The 20,000-nt window shown below is 45.9% G+C and overlaps 1 protein-coding gene and 1 pseudogene across 2 annotated transcripts in view; both read left to right on the top strand.

Annotated features, from left to right (window-relative positions):
• Window positions 1-20,000, top strand: part of LOC306935036 (protein unc-13 homolog B-like) — a 269,334-nt gene that overhangs the window by 81,292 nt on the left and 168,042 nt on the right. Inside the window, exons 5-7 of the mRNA XM_079517857.1 lie at window positions 1,568-1,691; window positions 5,592-5,665; window positions 17,201-17,255. Coding sequence (XP_079373983.1) covers window positions 1,568-1,691; window positions 5,592-5,665; window positions 17,201-17,255 — 253 coding nt within the window. The remainder of the gene's footprint in view (window positions 1-1,567; window positions 1,692-5,591; window positions 5,666-17,200; window positions 17,256-20,000) is intronic.
• LOC306935562 (kelch domain-containing protein 3-like) lies at window positions 13,621-14,840 on the top strand (annotated as a pseudogene). Its single transcript has one exon. The product of its transcript is annotated as a kelch domain-containing protein 3-like (transcript).

Raw genomic sequence — 20,000 nt, 5'->3', positions numbered from 1 at the left:
CCTCCCTGAGGGACATCATAGTTACTCACTGGGCTTCCTCCCTAAGGGACATAGTTACTCACTGGGCTTCCTCCCTAAGGGACATCATAGTTACTCACTGGGCTTCCTCCCTAAGGGACATCATAGTTACTCACTGGGCTTCCTCCCTGAGGGACATCATAGTTACTCACTGGGCTTCCTCCCTAAGGGACATAGTTACTCACTGGGCTTCCTCCCTAAGGGACATCATAGTTACTCACTGGGCTTCCTCCCTGAGGGACATCATAGTTACTCACTGGGCTTCCTCCCTAAGGGACATCATAGTTACTCACTGGGCTTCCTCCCTGAGGGACATCATAGTTACTCACTGGGCTTCCTCCCTGAGGGACGTCATAGTTACTCACTGGGCTTCCTCCCTAAGGGACGTCATAGTTACTCACTGGGCTTCCTCCCTAAGGGACGTCATAGTTACTCACTGGGCTTCCTCCCTGAGGGACATCATAGTTACCCACTGGGCTTCCTCCCTAAGGGACGTCATAGTTACTCACTGGGCTTCCTCCCTAAGGGACATCATAGTTACTCACTGGGCTTCCTCCCTGAGGGACGTCATAGTTACTCACTGGGCTTCCTCCCTAAGGGACATCATAGTTACTCACTGGGCTTCCTCCCTAAGGGACATAGTTACTCACTGGGCTTCCTCCCTAAGGGACATCATAGTTACTCACTGGGCTTCCTCCCTAAGGGACATCATAGTTACTCACTGGGCTTCCTCCCTAAGGGACATCATAGTTACTCACTGGGCTTCCTCCCTAAGGGACATAGTTACTCACTGGGCTTCCTCCCTAAGGGACGTCATAGTTACTCACTGGGCTTCCTCCCTGAGGGACATCATAGTTACCCACTGGGCTTCCTCCCTAAGGGACATCATAGTTACCCACTGGGCTTCCTCCCTAAGGGACATAGTTACTCACTGGGCTTCCTCCCTAAGGGACGTCATAGTTACTCACTGGGCTTCCTCCCTAAGGGACGTCATAGTTACTCACTGGGCTTCCTCCCTAAGGGACATCATAGTTACTCACTGGGCTTCCTCCCTGAGGGACATCATAGTTACTCACTGGGCTTCCTCCCTAAGGGACATCATAGTTACTCACTGGGCTTCCTCCCTAAGGGACATCATAGTTACTCACTGGGCTTCCTCCCTGAGGGACATCATAGTTACTCACTGGGCTTCCTCCCTAAGGGACATTAATACCATAGTTACTCACTGGGCTTCCTCCCTGAGGGACATCATAGTTACTCACTGGGCTTCCTCCCTGAGGGACATCATAGTTACTCACTGGGCTTCCTCCCTAAGGGACATCATAGTTACTCACTGGGCTTCCTCCCTGAGGGACATCGCTGACCGTTTGGTTGCTCTCCTCGCATATCAAATTTTGTGCCCCCCCCCCCCCTCCTGACGACAGCGCTGCGTGATGTCATGCAGATCAGCTACTTTTGCCGTTTGCGCGGATGCACACATTACGCGGCGGAGCCCCCCCCTACTCCATTGTTCTTAGTGAATCTCTCTCTCTCTCTCTCGTCCGTCCAGGAGGGTCAAGGCGAGTGGACCTCTCTGGACTCTGAGGTTCTGATGAGAGAGGATGAGATCTGTGGAACCACCAGCCCCACGCCCCACCGAGTGCTGCTGGACACCCGCTTTGAGCTGCCCTTTGGTACGCACGCACGCACGCACGCACGCACGCACGCACGCACGCACGCACGCACGCACGCACGCACGCACGCACGCACGCACGCACGCACGCACGCACGCACGGGAGCAGGCATTTGTTTTCCGACATGCCAGGAGTCCGACAGTCATTAGTCCGACACCCGACCCAAACACTGACCTAACCCTAAGCGGACGCAGCACATGTCGGGTGTCGGACTTTTGGTACGTCAGATAAACGTCTTCTGCACCCCGTTTTGGACACATGAAAAGAATCCCTACAATTTATTTTAACACTCACAGCACCAATCTCTGTCAGGTACAGTGGGTGTTAGGGCTGCGATCTGGAACTAGTTGTTCATGAATATATATATATGAATATACTGAATAATAATGAATATACATGAATATACTGCATGTTGTTTTAATCAATCTGTCGATGTTTTCTTAACAGACTTACTGCTTTGCCATAAGGAATGTAATTACCTTAACAGACTTACTGCTTTGCCATAAGGAATGTAATTACCTTAACAGACTTACTGCTTTGCCATAAGGAATGTAATTACCTTAACAGACTTACTGCTTTGCCATAAGGAATGTAATTACCTTAACAGACTTACTGCTTTGCCAAAATGAATGTAATTACCTTAACAGACTTACTGCTTTGCCATAAGGAATGTAATTACCTTAACATACTTTCTGCTTTGCCATAAGGAATGTAATTACCTTAACAGACTTACTGCTTTGCCATAAGGAATGTAATTACCTTAACAGACTTACTGCTTTGCCAAAAGGAATGCAATTACCTTAACAGACTTACTGCTTTGCCATAAGGAATGTAATTACCTTAACAGACTTACTGCTTTGCCATAAGGAATGTAATTACCTTAACAGACTTACTGCTTTGCCATAAGGAATGTAATTACCTTAACAGACTTACTGCTTTGCCATAAGGAATGTAATTACCTTAACAGACTTACTGCTTTGCCATAAGGAATGTAATTACCTTAACAGACTTACTGCTTTGCCATAAGGAATGTAATTACCTTAACAGACTTACTGCTTTGCCATAAGGAATGTAATTACCTTAACAGACTTACTGCTTTGCCAAAATGAATGTAATTACCTTAACAGACTTACTGCTTTGCCATAAGGAATGTAATTACCTTAACATACTTTCTGCTTTGCCATAAGGAATGTAATTACCTTAACAGACTTACTGCTTTGCCATAAGGAATGTAATTACCTTAACAGACTTACTGCTTTGCCAAAAGGAATGTAATTACCTTAACAGACTTACTGCTTTGCCATAAGGAATGTAATTACCTTAACAGACTTACTGCTTTGCCATAAGGAATGTAATTACCTTAACAGACTTACTGCTTTGCCATAAGGAATGTAATTACCTTCCGCTCCTGTCGGAATGCTCTGTCTGATAAGCTTTCTTATTGATATCAAACCGGATCGCTGATTACTATTTTTTCATTATTATTTTGGCTCGGCCTTTCCTTCTTTAGCGATCCTAGACCGGATTGTGCAACCGCGCTGCCGTCCACATCCCATTATACAGGCTGACTGAAACATCCCATTATACAGGCTGACTGAAACATCCCATTATACAGGCTGACTGAAACATCCCATTATACAGGCTGACTGAAACATCCCATTATACAGGCTGACTGAAACATCCCATTATACAGGCTGACTGAAACATCCCATTATACAGGCTGACTGAAACTAAACTAAACATTATACAGGTTGACTGACACTAAACTAAACATTATACAGGCTGACTGAAACATCCCATTATACAGGCTGACTGAAACTATATAACATTATATAACTATATAACATTATATAACTATATAACATTATACAGGCTGACTGAAACTAAACTAAACATTATACAGGCTCCATTTGGTTCCAATTGTACACTCTCAGAGTTACAGACCCATAAGGGTCCAGTTGGTTCCAATTGTACACTCTCAGAGTTACAGACCCATAAGGGTCCAGTTGGTTCCAATTGTACACTCTCAGAGTTACAGACCCATAAGGGTCCATTTGGTTCCAATTGTACACACTCAGAGTTACAGACCCATAAGGGTCCATTTGGTTCCAATTGTACACTCTCAGAGTTACAGACCCATAAGGGTCCATTTGGTTCCAATTGTACACTCTCAGAGTTACAGACCCATAAGGGTCCATTTGGTTCCAATTGAACACTCTCAGAGTTACAGACCCATAAGGGTCCATTTGGTTCCATTTGTACACTCTCAGAGTTACAGACCCATAAGGGTCCATTTGGTTCCATTTGTACACTCTCAGAGTTACAGACCCATAAGGGTCCATTTGGTTCCATTTGTACACTCTCAGAGTTACAGACCCATAAGGGTCCATTTGGTTCCATTTGTACACTCTCAGAGTTACAGACCCGTAAGGGTCCATTTGGTTCCATTTGTACACTCTCAGAGTTACAGACCCATAAGGGTCCATTTGGTTCCATTTGTACACTCTCAGAGTTACAGACCCATAAGGGTCCATTTGGTTCCAATTGTACACTCTCAGAGTTACAGACCCATAAGGGTCCATTTGGTTTCAATTGTACACTCTCAGAGTTACAGACCCATAAGGGTCCATTTGGTTCCAATTGTACACTCTCAGAGTTACAGACCCATAAGGGTCCATTTGGTTCCATTTGTACACTCTCAGAGTTACAGACCCATAAGGGTCCATTTGGTTCCAATTGTACACTCTCAGAGTTACAGACCCATAAGGGTCCATTTGGTTCCATTTGTACACTCTCAGAGTTACAGACCCATAAGGGTCCATTTGGTTCCAATTGTACACTCTCAGAGTTACAGACCCATAAGGGTCCATTTGGTTCCATTTGTACACTCTCAGAGTTACAGACCCATAAGGGTCCATTTGGTTCCATTTGTACACTCTCAGAGTTACAGACCCATAAGGGTCCATTTGGTTCCATTTGTACACTCTCAGAGTTGTGGCAGTAGGGCTGCTGTATGTATACGATAGACTACAAGGTCTAGCTGTGTCCCGTCATTTAACAAGAATATGATATGAATCTGATGCAGTACTTTATTGTCAGTTCACACTGAAATGTGTCTTGCGACCCAGCAGCCAATTATACAGAACACATATACACACATTTGACATAAACACAAAGAACAAGACAATATTAAATACATAAAGACATGAAGACAAGAGTAATGTCCACCGCCTAGATTACCCTGTGGCTACAACTCCTGATTAAGCCTCAGAGTCGACTGGTGGACAAAGGACCTCTTCAGTCTGACCTTATTGTATGCTGGAACACCATATCTCCTTCCTGAAGGCAGCAACCTATACTCTCCATACAACACATGCTTAGTATTAGAGGTGATATTCCTTATACTCTCCATACAACACATGCTTAGTATTAGAGGTGATATTCCTTATACTCTCCATACAACACATGCTTAGTAGTAGAGGTGATATTCCTTATATTCTCCATACAACACATGCTTAGTATTAGAGGTGATATTCCTTATATTCTCCATACAACACATGCTTAGTATTAGAGGTGATATTCCTTATACTCTCCATACAACACATGCTTAGTATTAGAGGTGATATTCCTTATATTCTCCAGGCTAGGGGGTCCCCGGACCCCCTAGCCCTCCCTCAAGGACCCCTGGGGGTCCCCGGACCCCACGATGGGAAGCACCACTGCCCTAGCCCTCCCTCAAGGACCCCTGGGGGTCCCCGGACCCCACGATGGGAAGCACCACTGCCCTAGCCCTCCCTCAAGGACCCCTGGGGGTCCCCGGACCCCACGGTGGGAGGCACCACTGCCCTAGCCCTCCCTCATTGATATTTAATGGTCTGTGTTTCTCCCTCCGTCCTCCAGACATCCCTGATGAAGAGGCTCAGTACTGGACCAGCAAACTGGAGCGCATCAACACCATGAGCATCCACGACCAGGTGACCTACCTACCTGTCTGTCTGTCTGTCTGTCTGTCTGTCTGTCTGTCTGTCTGTCTGTCTGTCTGTCTGTCTGTCTGTCTGTCTGTCTGTCTGTCTGTCTGTCTGTCTACAGTACCTGTCTGTCTGTCTGTCTGTCTGTCTGTCTGTCTGTCTGTCTGTCTGTCTGTCTGTCTGTCTGTCTGTCTGTCTGTCTATCTACCTACAGTATCTAACCTGTCTGTCTGTCTGTCTGTCTGTCTGTCTGTCTGTCTGTCTGTCTGTCTGTCTGTCTGTCTGTCTGTCTGTCTGTCTGTCTGTCTGTCTGTCTGTCTGTCTATCTACCTACAGTACCTAACCTGTCTGTCTGTCTGTCTGTCTGTCTGTCTGTCTGTCTGTCTGTCTGTCTGTCTGTCTGTCTGTCTGTCTATCTACCTACAGTACCTAACCTGTCTGTCTGTCTGTCTGTCTGTCTGTCTGTCTGTCTGTCTGTCTGTCTGTCTGTCTGTCTGTCTGTCTGTCTGTCTGTCTGTCTGTCTACAGTACCTACCTGTCTGTCTGTCTGTGGTGGGCTGGTGTTTGTTCAACCCATTTCCTGACACCAGATTCTACTAAATGTTTTCTAAATCCTGACAGTTTTCTGTTGCATGGTTCTCAACCCTCTGTTGCATGGTTCTCAACCCTCTGATGGTTCTCAACCCTCTGCTGCATGGTTCTCAACCCTCTGTTGCATGGTTCTCAACCCTCTGATGGTTCTCAACCCTCTGCTGCATGGTTCTCAACCCTCTGTTGCATGGTTCTCAACCCTCTGATGCATGGTTCTCAACCCTCTGTTGCATGGTTCTCAACCCTCTGATGCATGGTTCTCAACCCTCTGATGGTTCTCAACCCTCTGTTGCATGGTTCTCAACCCTCTGTTGCATGGTTCTCAACCCTCTGATGCATGGTTCTCAACCCTCTGATGGTTCTCAACCCTCTGATGGTTCTCAACCCTCTGTTGCATGGTTCTCAACCCTCTGATGGTTCTCAACCCTCTGTTGCATGGTTCTCAACCCTCTGATGCATGGTTCTCAACCCTCTGATGGTTCTCAACCCTCTGTTGCATGGTTCTCAACCCTCTGATGGTTCTCAACCCTCTGTTGCATGGTTCTCAACCCTCTGATGGTTCTCAACCCTCTGCTGCATGGTTCTCAACCCTCTGATGGTTCTCAACCCTCTGATGGTTCTCAACCCTCTGATGCATGGTTCTCAACCCTCTGATGGTTCTCAACCCTCTGATGGTTCTCAACCCTCTGATGGTTCTCAACCCTCTGTTGCATGGTTCTCAACCCTCTGATGGTTCTCAACCCTCTGATGGTTCTCAACCCTCTGATGCATGGTTCTCAACCCTCTGATGCATGGTTCTCAACCCTCTGATGCATGGTTCTCAACCCTCTGATGGTTCTCAACCCTCTGATGGTTCTCAACCCTCTGATGCATGGTTCTCAACCCTCTGATGGTTCTCAACCCTCTGATGGTTCTCAACCCTCTGTTGCATGGTTCTCAACCCTCTGTGGCATGGTTCTCAACCCTCTGTTGCATGGTTCTCAACCCTCTGGTGCATGGTTCTCAACCCTCTGTTGCATGGTTCTCAACCCTCTGGTGCATGGTTCTCAACCCTCTGATGCATGGTTCTCAACCCTCTGTTGCATGGTTCTCAACCCTCTGTTGCATGGTTCTCAACCCTCTGATGGTTCTCAACCCTCTGCTGCATGGTTCTCAACCCTCTGTTGCATGGTTCTCAACCCTCTGTTGCATGGTTCTCAACCCTCTGTTGCATGGTTCTCAACCCTCTGTTGCATGGTTCTCAACCCTCTGTTGCATGGTTCTCAACCCTCTGATGCATGGTTCTCAACCCTCTGTTGCATGGTTCTCAACCCTCTGTTGCATGGTTCTCAACCCTCTGTTGCATGGTTCTCAACCCTCTGATGGTTCTCAACCCTCTGTTGCATGGTTCTCAACCCTCTGTTGCATGGTTCTCAACCCTCTGTGGCATGGTTCTCAACCCTCTGATGGTTCTCAACCCTCTGTTGCATGGTTCTCAACCCTCTGTTGCATGGTTCTCAACCCTCTGTTGCATGGTTCTCAACCCTCTGCTGCATGGTTCTCAACCCTCTGATGGTTCTCAACCCTCTGTTGCATGGTTCTCAACCCTCTGTTGCATGGTTCTCAACCCTCTGATGGTTCTCAACCCTCTGTTGCATGGTTCTCAACCCTCTGATGCATGGTTCTCAACCCTCTGATGCATGGTTCTCAACCCTCTGTTGCATGGTTCTCAACCCTCTGTTGCATGGTTCTCAACCCTCTGTTGCATGGTTCTCAACCCTCTGTTGCATGGTTCTCAACCCTCTGTTGCATGGTTCTCAACCCTCTGCTGCATGGTTCTCAACCCTCTGATGGTTCTCAACCCTCTGTTGCATGGTTCTCAACCCTCTGTTGCATGGTTCTCAACCCTCTGATGGTTCTCAACCCTCTGTTGCATGGTTCTCAACCCTCTGGTGCATGGTTCTCAACCCTCTGGTGCATGGTTCTCAACCCTCTGTTGCATGGTTCTCAACCCTCTGTTGCATGGTTCTCAACCCTCTGTGGCATGGTTCTCAACCTTTTTCATGTCACGGACCCCTGGAAATTATCTGTATTTATCTGAAAATATGTTGTTCCAGGGACCCCCCTCCCCGGAAGCAAAGATTTGAGTTTAAAAACGTTCGCTCGTCTGAAATAATATACATTCGAAGATCTGCGACACATTTTCACGATTTTTCAAAAAATAGCAGATCTACAAGCTCGTAGTGCGTCACTATGAGCTTGTAGATCTGCTATTTTTCAATAGCTAAAGTACAACATAATGCTTAAAACACAAAGAGGGGTTCCCGTACAGAATAGGCTTTAATTATTATAATCATGTATCCATTTTTTAACCCATTACAGCGGCAGTGAGTCATTATACAACAGGTCGTTTCAAGGAAGCAATCTGATTGGAGTAGGCACCAAGCTGTGCTTCAATTGAGCATGACGGAACACCTATTATTCAACAATAAAAGGCACATTTACCATTAAATGTCCTGGTTGAATGCTTTCTGATTGTCATTCTGCTTCCAACAACAAACCATGTGCAACCCAGATTCGGCACAAACGAGGGACTAAATTATTTTCGCTCCTATGCCACCAAAATGTGGAACGCCCTACCAACAGTCATTAAGACATGCGAATCCCTTGACTCCTTCAAAACCGCTCTCAAAGGGCACCTACGGATGGCTGCAATTCGAAACTCGCCCCCATAAAATCTGAATCCCCCCCCACCGCCCACCCCTTTTTCCCCTCACTGTATATGTTTCTTTTCTCTTTTTACCTCCTTTATGATGAATTCCTGTTCTGTTCGTTGGCTATATAGAAGTGTCTATTTGTACGTCTCTAAATGTTTTGATGAATTGAACAAGGTGGACCCTCTTGTAAACAAATGTAATGCTTTATTGGGTCGTCCACTCACAGTTAACAGTCTTTGTATTGAGTTTGTGCTGAAATGTACTGTAATTCTGCAAACACATATTTCAATCAATCAATCAATCTTCGTCAACGGTCCAGTGTGCTATTTCACTATATTGATAGCTGAGCTCCTCACTTTTGTCTTCAATGTTTGCGTTTACACAAACACGGAAGGCTGGGTATAGGAGGGGCTGGTGCCACTCAAAGATATGTTTTATGGGATTTGGGGGTTTTCAGGCATGAAGGGGTTAATATGCATTAATTAATAACGCTTTAACACTTCACATGCTCTTCATTTGGTGTTCTCTCTCTTCATGTCAACTAGTGTTTCTGCAGGAGATATTCTTTTAGGCCATTTTGTGACCACTGCTGCCATCTTGTGGTGCATGTATGTTACTGCAACATCATGCAGTTGAGTATTGAGTAAATGATCCAGTCACACCTAACGCACCAACATCCAGTGTTGGAAAGTAATTAAGTACATTTACTTAAGTACTGTACTTAAGTACTCTGTTTGTACTTGAGTATTTCCAATACTTTTACTTGTACTTTTACTTGCACTTAATTCACTACATTTATTTGGAAACTTTAGTTACTAGTTACTTTGTAGATTTGGATTTAAAACACACAGTAACCACTTCAGCACTATATACGTTTGAAATTAGAAAATAGACGATCTACAAGCTCACAATGTGTCGCATCGCGACGCATTGTAGATTATCTACATATTATTACCTACATATTATTATTAATATTATGCAAATGTTTTTCTAAAATGCACTATGAAATAAAATGCATCCAAGTGGATCGGCGCTATGTAGTAGTATAGAAGAAGTTACTCTGACCATTTGACTTTATTAAAATGGCACAACGTGCCTTTTAGAGAGAAGCTGGGGAACTGAGACACTTCCACACATGTTAGAGAGAAGCTGGGGAACTGAGACACATGTTAGAGAGAAGCTGGGGAACTGAGACACATGTTAGAGAGAAGCTGGGGAACTGAGACACATGTTAGAGAGAAGCTGGGGAACTGAGACACATGTTAGAGAGAAGCTGGGGAACTGAGACACATGTTAGAGAGAAGCTGGGGAACTGAGACACTTCCACACATGTTAGAGAGAAGCTGGGGAACTGAGACACATGTTAGAGAGAAGCTGGGGAACTGAGACACATGTTAGAGAGAAGCTGGGGAACTGAGACACATGTTAGAGAGAAGCTGGGGAACTGAGACACATGTTAGAGAGAAGCTGGGGAACTGAGACACATGTTAGAGAGAAGCTGGGGAACTGAGACACATGTTAGAGAGAAGCTGGGGAACTGAGACACATGTTAGAGAGAAGCTGGGGAACTGAGACACTTCCACACATGTTAGAGAGAAGCTGGGGAACTGAGACACATGTTAGAGAGAAGCTGGGGAACTGAGACACTTCCACACATGTTAGAGAGAAGCTGGGGAACTGAGACACTTCCACACATGTTAGAGAGAAGCTGGGGAACTGAGACACTTCCACACATGTTAGAGAGAAGCTGGGGAACTGAGACACATGTTAGAGAGAAGCTGGGGAACTGAGACACTTCCACACATGTTAGAGAGAAGCTGGGGAACTGAGACACTTCCACACATGTTAGAGAGAAGCTGGGGAACTGAGACACTTCCACACATGTTAGAGAGAAGCTGGGGAACTGAGACACTTCCCAGCTTGGAGAATAGACTTTTACCTTAAGGTCTAGCAGGCTTTGTTTCGGTGAGTATAGTTACGTCGTTTTGTTTATTTTGGGGGAATTCTAAACCCTCGCACGGTGAGTGGGAAACCTGCTAGAGAGCAGTGGAGGCGCGGGCACTGCCGGGCCCGGCAGGGGGTTAGCCGGGCCCGGCAGGGGGTTAGCCGGGCCCGGCAGGGGGTTAGTGAGAGACTCACTATACGCACTGGACCAGGGCACGTGGATGGGCCTGAGATGAGCAGGGCAGGACCAGGACCAGGACCAGGACCAGGGCACGTGGATGGGCCTGAGATGAGCAGGGCAGGACCAGGACCAGGGCACGTGGATGGGCCTGAGATGAGCAGGGCAGGACCAGGACCAGGGCACGTGGATGGGCCTGAGATGAGCAGAAGAGGTGGAACAGGTTTCCAGGGCATTTCCAGCAGACACTTGTACTGATGGACACTATTGATTCACTAGTCCTCCTGAATTACAGTACATAGTGTTGGTTCACTAGTCCTCCTGAATTACAGTACATAGTGTTGGTTCACTAGTCCTCCTGAATTACAGTACATAGTGTTGGTTCACTAGTCCTCCTGAATTACAGTACATAGTGTTGGTTCACTAGTCCTCCTGAATTACAGTACATAGTGTTGGTTCACTAGTCCTCCTGAATTACAGTACATAGTGTTGGTTCACTAGTCCTCCTGAATTACAGACTAGTACATAGTGTTGGTTCACTAGTCCTCCTGAATTACAGTACATAGTGTTGGTTCACTAGTCCTCCTGAATTACAGTACAGTACATAGTGTTGGTTCACTAGTCCTCCTGAATTACAGTACATAGTGTTGGTTCACTAGTCCTCCTGAATTACAGTACATAGTATTGGTTCACTAGTCCTCCTGAATTACAGGACAGTACATAGTGTTGGTTCACTAGTCCTCCTGAATTACAGTACAGTACATAGTGTTGGTTCACTAGTCCTCCTGAATTACAGGACAGTACATAGTGTTGGTTCACTAGTCCTCCTGAATTACAGGACAGTACATAGTGTTGGTTCACTAGTCCTCCTGAATTACAGTACAGTACATAGTGTTGGTTCACTAGTCCTCCTGAATTACAGGACAGTACATAGTGTTGGTTCACTAGTCCTCCTGAATTACAGGACAGTACATAGTGTTGGTTCACTAGTCCTCCTGAATTACAGTACATAGTGTTGGTTCACTAGTCCTCCTGAATTACAGGACAGTACATAGTGTTGGTTCACTAGTCCTCCTGAATTACAGTACATAGTGTTGGTTCACTAGTCCTCCTGAATTACAGTACATAGTGTTGGTTCACTAGTCCTCCTGAATTACAGGACAGTACATAGTGTTGGTTCACTAGTCCTCCTGAATTACAGGACAGTACATAGTGTTGGTTCACTAGTCCTCCTGAATTACTGTACATAGTGTTGGTTCACTAGTCCTCCTGAATTACAGTACATAGTGTTGGTTCACTAGTCCTCCTGAATTACAGTACATAGTGTTGGTTCACTAGTCCTCCTGAATTACAGTACATAGTGTTGGTTCACTAGTCCTCCTGAATTACAGTACAGTACATAGTGTTGGTTCACTAGTCCTCCTGAATTACAGGACAGTACATAGTGTTGGTTCACTAGTCCTCCTGAATTACAGTACATAGTGTTGGTTCACTAGTCCTCCTGAATTACAGTACATAGTGTTGGTTCACTAGTCCTCCTGAATTACAGTACAGTACATAGTGTTGGTTCACTAGTCCTCCTGAATTACAGGACAGTACATAGTGTTGGTTCACTAGTCCTCCTGAATTACAGGACAGTACATAGTGTTGGTTCACTAGTCCTCCTGAATTACAGTACAGTACATAGTGTTGGTTCACTAGTCCTCCTGAATTACAGGACAGTACATAGTGTTGGTTCACTAGTCCTCCTGAATTACAGTACAGTACATAGTGTTGGTTCACTAGTCCTCCTGAATTACAGTACAGTACATAGTGTTGGTTCACTTGTCCTCCTGAATTACAGGACAGTACATAGTGTTGGTTCACTAGTCCTCCTGAATTACAGTACAGTACATAGTGTTGGTTCACTTGTCCTCCTGAATTACAGTACAGTACATAGTGTTGGTTCACTAGTCCTCCTGAATTACAGTACAGTACATAGTGTTGGTTCACTAGTCCTCCTGAATTACAGTACAGTACATAGTGTTGGTTCACTAGTCCTCCTGAATTACAGTACAGTACATAGTGTTGGTTCACTAGTCCTCCTGAATTACAGTACAGTACATAGTGTTGGTCGTTTGGAAGGAAACTGGAGCATTGAAGGAGCACTTTTTCAACTGTATACTGTCTTCATAATAATGTTGATCATCCCTAATATGGTGAATCACTACTGGTGACCAATAGGGAGATCAACGGGCATCGGCTTCCTTGATTGGTCAACCCAAACCATCGGCTTCACGGTTGGACAAAACTTGCGTGGTGTTTGTGCCTCTGAACGAATATAAGTGGAGACGCAAAATGTTCCATGCATTTACGCATCAGGACTTGACCAATAGGATACCATTGACCAATAGGATACCATTGACCAATAGGATACCGTTGACCAATAGGATACCATTGACCAATAGGATACCATTGACCAATAGGATACCATTGACCAATAGGATACCATTGACCAATAGGATACCGTTGACCAATAGGATACCATTGACCAATAGGATACCATTGACCAATAGGATCTCATTGACCAATAGGATTTATCCACTGTGGTGCTGCTGTGAGTAATGTTACGCTGGGCGGTGCGTCTGAGAGGACCAGGAACAGCCAATCAGAGAGCTGTGACAGTGAGACACTGTGTGTACTCCTTTGGAGGTGACAAGGATCACATTGATGTGCACGTCTTTAACACAGTGTCTTTGATCTGGAGGGAGTTGACCCCAGTGACCCCTGGAAGAGGAGAACGCCACCTTGAGGTTCCCTCCAGTCGCTACGGCCACACAGCTGTGCTGCTTGAATATACCGTCTACCTCTGGGGAGGGTACAAAGAAATACTGACTGTCTACCTCTGGGGAGGGGGCACTAGCCATCGTTATGATTACTGCAACGTGCTTTATGCCTTTGATGTCGACGCCCACACATGGTTCAAACCACAGGTTTCTGGGACCGTTCCAGAGGGGAGGAGATACCACTCAGCCTGTGTGTTGAAGAAGGTCATGTTTATCCATGGAGGATGGACCGGGACTGGACTCACTAATGGACCGGGACTGGACTCACTAATGGACCGGGACTGGACTCACTAATGACATCTACAAGTTGGACACCAGCACAATGGTCTGGTCTTTAATTAACACCAGAGGAGCTCCACCTCCTGCTTCATTTGGTCACTCTGCTACCATCATCGGGACAAAGATGTTTGTATTTGGGGCCTGGGGGAGGGGTCAGGACTACAACACCATCAGAGTGTTTGACACAGAGACCAACCACTGCATGTACACACCTTCTACACAGCTTCTTCCAGAAGGACGCTGGGATCATTCAGCCTTTATCTACAATGGAGAGCTGTACATATTTGGTGGCTGCTACAATAACCAGGCCTTCAATGATCTGTGGAAATTCAGTCCAGAAACCTACTCCTGGATGAAGGTTGAGCCCAAAGGGGAAGGCCCGTGTTCATGGACATTTAATATGTGCTGTTGCATGGTGGGAGATCGTATCATCCTCTTTGGAGGATCCAGTGATGACCTGTTTATCTTAGACTTCAGTCCTAGCCTCAAGACAATTATGCAAGCTAGCAGTTATTCAGTACGGTCTGGAGCAGTCTGGACTCACACACAACATCAGGTGGGAACTGGCAGCCATGACTGGCAAAAATGAACAAACAAAAGAATCCCCCAAAATATCAAATAAAGGCCGAAATAAAGTGTCAGCCATGATGACAACCAACAGCAACTGAATAAACCAACACATAATAAAATTAATCAATAAATTATAAATAAATAAAGCATCAAGGGTTGGATTGGGGGGTCAGTCCCTGCTTGGCACTCAGCATCATGGGTTGGATTGGGGGGTCAGTCCCTGCGTGGCACTCAGCATCAAGGGTTGGATTGGGGGGTCAGTCCCTGCTTGGCACTCAGCATCATGGGTTGGATTGGGGGGTCAGTCCCTGCTTGGCACTGAGCATCATGGGTTGGATTGGGGGGTCAGTCCCTGCGTGGCACTCAGCATCATGGGTTGGATTGGGGGGTCAGTCCCTGCTTGGCACTGAGCATCAAGGGTTGGATTGGGGGGTCAGTCCCTGCTTGGCACTCAGCATCATGGGTTGGATAGGGGGGTCAGTCCCTGCTTGGCACTCAGCATCAAGGGTTGGATTGGGGGGGTCAGTCCCTGCTTGGCACTCAGCATCAAGGGTTGGATTGGGGGGTCAGTCCCTGCTTGGCACTCAGCATCAAGCGTTGGATTGGGGGGTCAGTCCCTGCTTGGCGAAAAGTGTTTTAAGCTAATAGAAACTAGCCTGGTATCCAGCCTGCTTCGCTACGTTCGGCGGATTTTTTTTTCTCTCTTCGCTTATCAGTCTGGAAAGCCTCCTATCTCCAAGGGAGGCGGGACATGCCAAAAGCTTCGAAACCTAACGTGGCTTCTGATTGGTCTGTGGTGCGGGGCGGGACAAAGCACCAGTGAGACGTCATAGCAAAGCGCAGCTACTGCAGAGCAAAGCATGGAGGGTGGCGCTGGCTGATGACGTAGGTTGCCTAACGCTACTCTCATTCGTTGGAACAACATCCAATCAGCAACGACGTTGACTACGTAACATATGTAGTTCTAGTGTAGTTCTGCAAAACCTCCCAATGGGAGGCTTTCCAGACTGATAAGCGAAGAGAGAAAAAAAAATCCGCCGAACGTAGCGAAGCAGGCTGGATACCAGGCTAAATAGAAACGACAGCCTTTCTCTTCCTGGAAAGTTAATGTGCTGAAATAGAGAAGCCATTGTTGTTGCACCAATTAATGTTTGAAATGAAATGACCAAACCTGCTACTGATGATGCCAGGACTCATTAGTAGGCAGAGATGGTTCCATCTTATTAGGACCAGTTCTATGAGATGAGGTTGATAGTGGGTGAAGTCAAGTGCTCCTAACACCCTACACCCTACAGCATACACCCTAGATCCTAGATCCTAGATCCTTACACCCTACAGCCTACACAGTTCGTTGGATGAATCGCTAGTTTGAAAAATCTTATCATCGTTGCTCAGACACATATGACGTCAATGGGAATTTAACGTTTGTGTAAGACGGAAATCTACACTAATAGCTGAATATAGGAGGAGCTAGCGCCCCTAAAAATTGTGAAGTTTTGAGTCCTTTTTTTTTAAAATTATTTGTGAAATATTTTGATATTTCCTGAAATTGTTGATTATAATGAAATGCCCCAAACAGTGTTCTGTCCATGTGGTCCAACGTGACCATGGGGAGAACACAGGACCTTGTTAGTCTTTTAACACATTCTGGGCGGGAACCCCTTTTGGTGTTAGCATTATGTTATGCTTTAGCTATTGAAAAATAGCAGATCTACAAGCTCATAGTGCGCCACTCGGTTTTCATTTATTTTTGAAAAATCAAAGAACGACTGACATAGAAACATAGCTTTTTCAGAAAACTGTCAGGATGTAGAAGACATTTTTAGAATCAGGTCAAAATGGGTTAAGCATCATGTTATGCTTTAGCTATTGAAAAATAGCAGATCTACAAGCTCATAGCGCAGCACTAGATCTGCTATTTTTGAAAAATCTTGAAAATGTGGCGCAAATCTTTGAATATATATATATTCTTTCACAATGAACGTTTTTAACTCAAATCTTTGCTTCTGGGGAGGTCCCTGGAACAACATGTTTTCAGATGGGGGTCCGCAGCCAAATACAGATAATTCTGGGCGTCCTTGACATGAAAGTGGTTGAGCACCACTGACACAGAAACATAGGTTTCATCAGAAAACTGTTAGGATTTAGAAGCCTTTTTTTGAGTGGTGTAAACCACTCCTACAACTGGCTTTGTTAGTTTACGTGTCTGTCTGTCTGTCTGTCTGTCTGTCTGTTCGTACCAAAAAATGAGCACGGTTGCTATGGTCACCCAGTTCACACGGGTGTGATTGCATTACGTCAGACATTACATCAGACCACAGCTGATCAGTCTATATAAGACCTTACACCACTCAGTTCACACGGGTGTGATTTTTTTAATCGGCCTCAGGTCGGTTAACTGGACCGTTTGAACATATCACTCACACCATTCTGTTGTTTGTCTTTTCTTCCATGACAGTATCCGACTGACGGTCAGCGAAGACGAATGACATCATCTGTACCTTCCCAATGCTGTAAGTCTAAAGTGTCTGTGCGTGCGTGCGTGCGTGCGTGCGTGCGTGCGTGTGCATGTGAGCGTGCATTACATGCATACGTGTGTATTTACTATCCACGTAGGACAACACAAATGTCCTCTCAAGGGTAGTGAGTTATGGGGATATTAATGTCCTCTCAAGGGTAGTGAGTTATGGGGATATTTAAATGTCCTCTCAAGGGTAGTGAGTTATGGGGATATTTAAATGTCCTCTCAAGGGTAGTGAGTTATGGGGATATTTAAATGTCCTCTCAAGGGTAGTGAGTTATGGGGATATTTAAATGTCCTCTCAAGGGTAGTGAGTTATGGGGATATTTAAATGTCCTCTCAAGGGTAGTGAGTTATGGGGATATTTAAATGTCCTCTCAAGGGTAGTGAGTTATGGGGATATTTAAATGTCCTCTCAAGGGTAGTGAGTTATGGGGATATTTAAATGTCCTCTCAAGGGTAGTGAGTTATGGGGATATTTAAATGTCCTCTCAAGGGTAGTGAGTTATGGGGATATTTAAATGTCCTCTCAAGGGTAGTGAGTTATGGGGATATTTAAATGTCCTCTCAAGGGTAGTGAGTTATGGGGATATTTAAATGTCCTCTCAAGGGTAGTGAGTTATGGGGATATTTAAATGTCCTCTCAAGGGTAGTGAGTTATGGGGATATTTAAATGTCCTCTCAAGGGTAGTGAGTTATGGGGATATTTAAATGTCCTCTCAAGGGTAGTGAGTTATGGGGATATTTAAATGTCCTCTCAAGGGTAGTGAGTTATGGGGATATTTAAATGTCCTCTCAAGGGTAGTGAGTTATGGGGATATTTAAATGTCCTCTCAAGGGTAGTGAGTTATGGGGATATTTAAATGTCCTCTCAAGGGTAGTGAGTTATGGGGATATTTAAATGTCCTCTCAAGGGTAGTGAGTTATGGGGATATTTAAATGTCCTCTCAAGGGTAGTGAGTTATGGGGATATTTAAATGTCCTCTCAAGGGTAGTGAGTTATGGGGATATTTAAATGTCCTCTCAAGGGTAGTGAGTTATGGGGATATTTAAATGTCCTCTCAAGGGTAGTGAGTTATGGGGATATTTAAATGTCCTCTCAAGGGTAGTGAGTTATGGGGATATTTTTCTGGCCTTGAAGGAACTTTGGCTCATATTTTTTGACTAAGAAATGTTTTAGAGCCAAGGTTAGTAAATGATTCACATTTTACAAATGTGACTTTAGTCTGATTCCAACCTGAATGTGGCAGAGATCTGATTCAGGCTGGATCCGGCTGCCAGTCTGAACACAGATCTGATTCAGGTTGGATCCGGCTGCCAGTCTGAACACAGATCTGATTCAGGCTGGATCCGGCTGCCAGTCTGAACACAGATCTGATTCAGGCTGGATCCGGCTGCCAGTCTGAACACAGATCTGATTCAGGTTGGATCCGGCTGCCAGTCTGATCACACAGATCTGATTCAGTATTGGATCCGGCTGCCAGTCTGAACACAGATCTGATTCAGGCTGGATCCGGCTGCCAGTCTGAACACAGATCTGATTCAGGCTGGATCCGGCTGCCAGTCTGAACACAGATCTGATTCAGGCTGGATCCGGCTGCCAGTCTGAACACAGATCTGATTCAGGCTGGATCCGGCTGCCAGTCTGAACACAGATCTGATTCAGGCTGGATCCGGCTGCCAGTCTGAACACAGATCTGATTCAGGCTGGATCCGGCTGCCAGTCTGAACACACAGATCTGATTCAGGCTGGATCCGGCTGCCAGTCTGAACACACAGATCTGATTCAGTATTGGATCCGGCTGCCAGTCTGAACACAGATCTGATTCAGGCTGGATCCGGCTGCCAGTCTGAACACACAGATCTGATTCAGGTTGGATCCGGCTGCCAGTCTGAACACAGATCTGATTCAGGTTGGATCCGGCTGCCAGTCTGAACACAGATCTGATTCAGGTTGGATCCGGCTGCCAGTCTGAACACAGATCTGATTCAGGTTGGATCCGGCTGCCAGTCTGAACACAGATCTGATTCAGTATTGGATCCGGCTGCCAGTCTGAACACAGATCTGATTCAGGTTGGATCCGGCTGCCAGTCTGAACACACAGATCTGATTCAGTATTGGATCCGGCTGCCAGTCTGAACACAGATCTGATTCAGTATTGGATCCGGCTGCCAGTCTGAACACAGATCTGATTCAGGTTGGATCCGGCTGCCAGTCTGAACACAGATCTGATTCAGGTTGGATCCGGCTGCCAGTCTGAACACAGATCTGATTCAGGCTGGATCCGGCTGCCAGTCTGAACACAGATCTGATTCAGGCTGGATCCGGCTGCCAGTCTGAACACAGATCTGATTCAGGTTGGATCCGGCTGCCAGTCTGAACACAGATCTGATTCAGGCTGGATCCGGCTGCCAGTCTGAACACAGATCTGATTCAGGTTGGATCCGGCTGCCAGTCTGAACACAGATCTGATTCAGGCTGGATCCGGCTGCCAGTCTGAACACAGATCTGATTCAGATGGATCCGGCTGCCAGTCTGAACACAGATCTGATTCAGGCTGGATCCGGCTGCCAGTCTGAACACAGATCTGATCCAGGCTGGATCCGGCTGCCAGTCTGAACACAGATCTGATTCAGGTTGGATCCGGCTGCCAGTCTGAACACAGATCTGATTCAGTATTGGATCCGGCTGCCAGTCTGAACACAGATCTGATTCAGGCTGGATCCGGCTGCCAGT

This window comes from Electrona antarctica (genome assembly GCF_951216825.1).
Source record: "Electrona antarctica genome assembly, chromosome: 13".
Lineage (NCBI taxonomy): Eukaryota > Metazoa > Chordata > Actinopteri > Myctophiformes > Myctophidae > Electrona > Electrona antarctica.
This window is presented reverse-complemented; position numbering and strand designations above follow the sequence as displayed.